The following is a 4,343-nucleotide window of genomic DNA, read 5'->3' as shown; positions in this document are numbered from 1 at the left end:
TGTTACACACTGGATCTTTAAAATTGATGTTATTTAACTCTTTTAATTATACAAAAAGTGGACATTTTTCCAACACTTTCCCTCATACAAGACATAGTGATCCTTCAATTTTCTATCCTCTTTTATTCTATTTTTTTTTTAAAGTAGGTTCAGTCAAACAATATGTGTCTGAATACATCGTGTACTGTAATTAAACTCTGAAATGTATTACCGCTCTGCCACATAGTTCCTTGTAGCTGCCCTCCAGTTTCAGAGTCCGCTTGGTCCACGTTAGGACGTCAGGGTCAGGAACCACCACGTGCGTATCAGCATGCCTGCAGATTACAAACACAGAGGGACCAGGAGGGTCAGATGGATATGTGGGCGTATTTAGGCTCCAATGGTAAGTCAACAGGGACATTACACACGCACCAACCAAAACCACACACACACAACACACACACCCACAACCAACACACACACCACACACACACACACACTTCCTCCACCTACCTGCAGACTGTCTCCATGCACATAGACCTGTGCCACTGCATCACTCCTCGTGTAGATGTTCTCTATCTTTTCAGGAGCGATGTACTCCCCCTGTGCCAGCTTAAAGATGTGCTTCTTCCTGTCCACGATCTTCAGCGTGCCATTCTGGGAACACAAATGTTTATCCACACGTTTATGAAACGTCTACAGGGTGGCAGAGATGCTGAATTTTATGAATCTAGTGAAGTCTTCACTGTACCCTTATCCTGAGCTTTTTTCTTTAAATTTATATTTAAAAAAAATAATCTGAACTTTGAAAAATAACAGTTTAATTTAATGGTCTTCAGTGAAATGCTGAGATATAAGCTTCCTTATATATATTTTTGTCTTAGTTGTCTTACAACCCTTGAACTCAAAAAGGCCTTGCGACCCTTTGTGAAGCTTTGGCAACCCTTAGTAGGGGTCAAGACCCACAGGTTGGGAACCAGTGACTCAACGTACCGGAAGCCATCTTCCAATGTCACCAGTGTGAAGCCATCCATCTTCATCAATAGTCTCCACAGTCTTCTCGGGGTCCTTCAGGTAGCCCTTGAACACGTTGGGACCCTTCACACACACCTGGAAACCCAAACACATATTCCGTTAAGAAAGACATGCTGTCAATATAGAAATATAAAATAAAAAACACACATGGTGTGCGTTTGTCTTTGTGTTTCACCTCTCCCTCCCCGTTTACAGCCAGGTAGTTCATCTCAGGCACATCCACCAGTTTAACTGAGTTACAGGGCAGAGGAGCTCCAACGTGACCTGTGGACATGAGGTCATGTTTACTTCTTGTTAAACCAGAGTAATCAGTCAATTTATCGCTTTAACAAGGCTACAAGCAGCTTTGTCACTTATTACCTGCACTCCAGTCCCCGGGCATGGTCAAGGTGCATCCAGCAGTACACTCTGTTTGTCCATAGCCTTCATAGAACTGAGACAGAGAAAAAACTATCATTATTATCATTACGGCTGCAAACACAGGATTATGCAATATAAAACTGTCTGGGAACAGAGGAAGGAGGGTGGATGATTACAGACTGTATTATGCTGCACAATTCCAGTTAAAGTTGGAAGAAAAGAGACAGGATATCATGTGAAACATTGGCTAAGGTCGACTTGAGTGTGTTTGTGTTACCTGACAGCCTATGGCAGCTCTGAGGAAGCTGAGGACTGTAGGGGAGATGGGAGCAGCTCCGGTTATCATGAGACGCACGCGACCACCGAGGCTGGCCTGTAGAGGGCAGCACACTACATGAATACTACCCCAACATACTATGTACAAAAAGTCAACCACATAAATATCCTTACTAGAGGCTGTTGTGTATATATCACTGTTGCTGTCAGGATATTAATCGGTGCCTTCTGTAACAGCCATGTGAGTTAAGCCTGTGTCTGCAAACCCTACATGACTTCATGCAACGTTTTATATTCTAGGTGTGCCTTCAGGCCCCATTTAAACCATTTATCTGAGTGAATTATAGCAAAGTAATTTTCAAGACCCAAATAACCCACGGCTTATTAAAACAAAGGCGAGTTATAAATTAAATTCAGACACAAAAGAGAGGAAATCCATTTGATTTGAGAGGAATATGCATATTTAAGAAACGCAGGGTCAGGACTAATGTAAGAAAAGAGTACAGAACAGTATTTCTGTTTACAGGGGTGAATTTATTGATCAGTTAGTGATGGAATAAACATGTGTGGTACGCTGCCTTATTGCACGTCACCCTGTATGAGAGGAGTCTGATCAAATCTGCCATAAATGTGTAGTTAAATCGCAGCCCTTCAATGTGAATAGAAAGAATATACAGAGGCAAGTCATCAGCTCACGTCATTCATCGACACTACCTGGATTCACTTTTAGACTAAAAATAGCCTTTTTGTGCTCAACACAATGTGGAGCTATTACACATCGTGCAAAAACTAAAATTCGACGTAATTAAATTAATTCGATCCATCAACCGGCCCTGGTAAAAACCATTCCTGGAGACCGTACAGTGACATAACAGGAGTTTTAACTGTGCTGGCTCTGTGTACCTGGACCTTCCGGAAGATGAGTCGATCCCAGATACTGTCTCTCCTCACGATGCCTTTCATTATCTCTGCCTCCTTCCTCCTGTAGGCAAACCCCAGCACCCAGCGCTTCAGAGAGCTGTTGGCCTGCCCGAAGATCTACAGAGGCACACACACACACAGACAGACACACACACACACACACACACACAGACAGACACACACACAGACACACCACACACAACACAAAGGCTCACCTTATTTATCAGGAACATCATCATAAAAGCAAATGAATAAATAAAATTGGCTATTAAACACACATGCATGACCAAAGTTTATTCATAGCATTCTCTTTCCTGTTGAGTTGACTGCAGATAACGTTTTATAAAAATCATGCAAATTAAAAGCTCTGTACGGGATCGGACCGGGCAACACAACGGTATTCCAGCCCAATCAGCAACATTCATGCTCATTTACAGGACACGAGGAAGGGAAGGGAGAGAGGGAGATGGGAGGACGAAAGGGGGCTGGTGGGAGCGAGAGGAACGGTAAATCTGGCACATGGTAACTTCCATGTGCCGGTTGAGTTCAAATATTAACAGGTCTTTCTCCAGAACCTGCTGACTCTACCTTTAACTCTGAAGCCTAACACTCCAATCGTTGCGCCCACCTACCTTATCATACATCCTGTTCAGAGTTCGGGGTACCACAGGGAACACAGTCGGCTTCAAGTGTTGTTTCAGGTCATCTGACAGCCAACGGAGTATTTCTCCCTGGAAATAGCCAATCTTGGCTCCGTGCACTAACATCACTCCCTGTCAGCATGATCAGCAGGAAAATGCAGAAGGGAAAGTTAAGGGGAAACCCATGGGATGAAACTGGAGCGGGACACACAGAGGGGTTTGGAGGAATACTGGACTGTCTTCAACAAAAGGGGTGACTAAGGGGAACTAAGGGAACATACGATACCTGTACTACTCTCTCAAACATATGAGCCAACGGGCAGGAAGGGAAATATGGGACATCGTTATGGCACATTGGACAGGCAAACCTAAACACGTGTTACACACAGACAGGAGTGGCAAACACACAGACATACAAACCACGCACGGATGGACATGACCCAGACCAACAGGGAACACACCACACACACAAAACACAACAGACACAGGAAGGGGAAAGGCAGTCAGTTTAATATCTGTACCTCCACCACTCTCTCAAAACATGTGGGCCAGAGGCAGGGAAAGACAGCATGATGTCTGCTGGGGGGTGTCTGAGCGTAAGGACTGGAGAGATAAGGGAAAGAGGTTTACAAAATCCCACACTCTTCAAAGAAAATAAAGTCTTATTATTATGCCCGCTTAAAATATGGCGATACTTCTGGACCCTGGAATCCAGCGAGAGTGGAAACCCCTTCCTCTTGTTCTTACTGTCTTTCCAATCCTTCCATTCAACTTAACTCAGCAGAGAAACTGACCATAATCTCGACAATAGGAGCTCCTTATTTGATTTCACGTTTTAATTTCTGGTTTCTCCCTTCACTTTATTCCTCAGGAAATCTGTTGAAGCCTTGGATGGCAATATATATGTGTTGTAGAACAGCAGTAATAACAGTATGGTCGATTATAGCAAAGGTATAATATTGGATCAAAATATAAATGTAATGTTTGTGTATTGAAGTGTGATATTAGCAGAGCAGTATCCAAAAAGTGAAAACATAATATATTTCACAAAGAATGCAATTGAGTTTATCATCTATCAATGAAAATCTCCTCCATCTCGTCATCCAACCATGCATTTGAGGAGGAGGAGAG

General features: G+C 43.2%; 1 protein-coding gene across 1 annotated transcript in view; it reads right to left on the bottom strand.

Moving 5' to 3' along the window:
• The window catches only part of LOC118333389 (long-chain-fatty-acid--CoA ligase 1-like), a gene marked incomplete in the record, with an annotated part of 16,195 nt that overhangs the window by 1,671 nt on the left and 10,181 nt on the right, over positions 1-4,343 (bottom strand). The window contains 9 exon segments of the mRNA XM_035668997.1: positions 212-314; positions 497-636; positions 973-1,089; positions 1,190-1,278; positions 1,375-1,447; positions 1,652-1,747; positions 2,554-2,688; positions 3,204-3,344; positions 3,499-3,529. Coding sequence (XP_035524890.1) covers positions 212-314; positions 497-636; positions 973-1,089; positions 1,190-1,278; positions 1,375-1,447; positions 1,652-1,747; positions 2,554-2,688; positions 3,204-3,344; positions 3,499-3,529 — 925 coding nt within the window.

Source organism: Morone saxatilis, unplaced genomic scaffold, assembly GCF_004916995.1.
Source record: "Morone saxatilis isolate NCDOM2014 unplaced genomic scaffold, NCSU_SB_2.0 Contig22, whole genome shotgun sequence".
NCBI lineage: Eukaryota > Metazoa > Chordata > Actinopteri > Moronidae > Morone > Morone saxatilis.
This window is presented reverse-complemented; position numbering and strand designations above follow the sequence as displayed.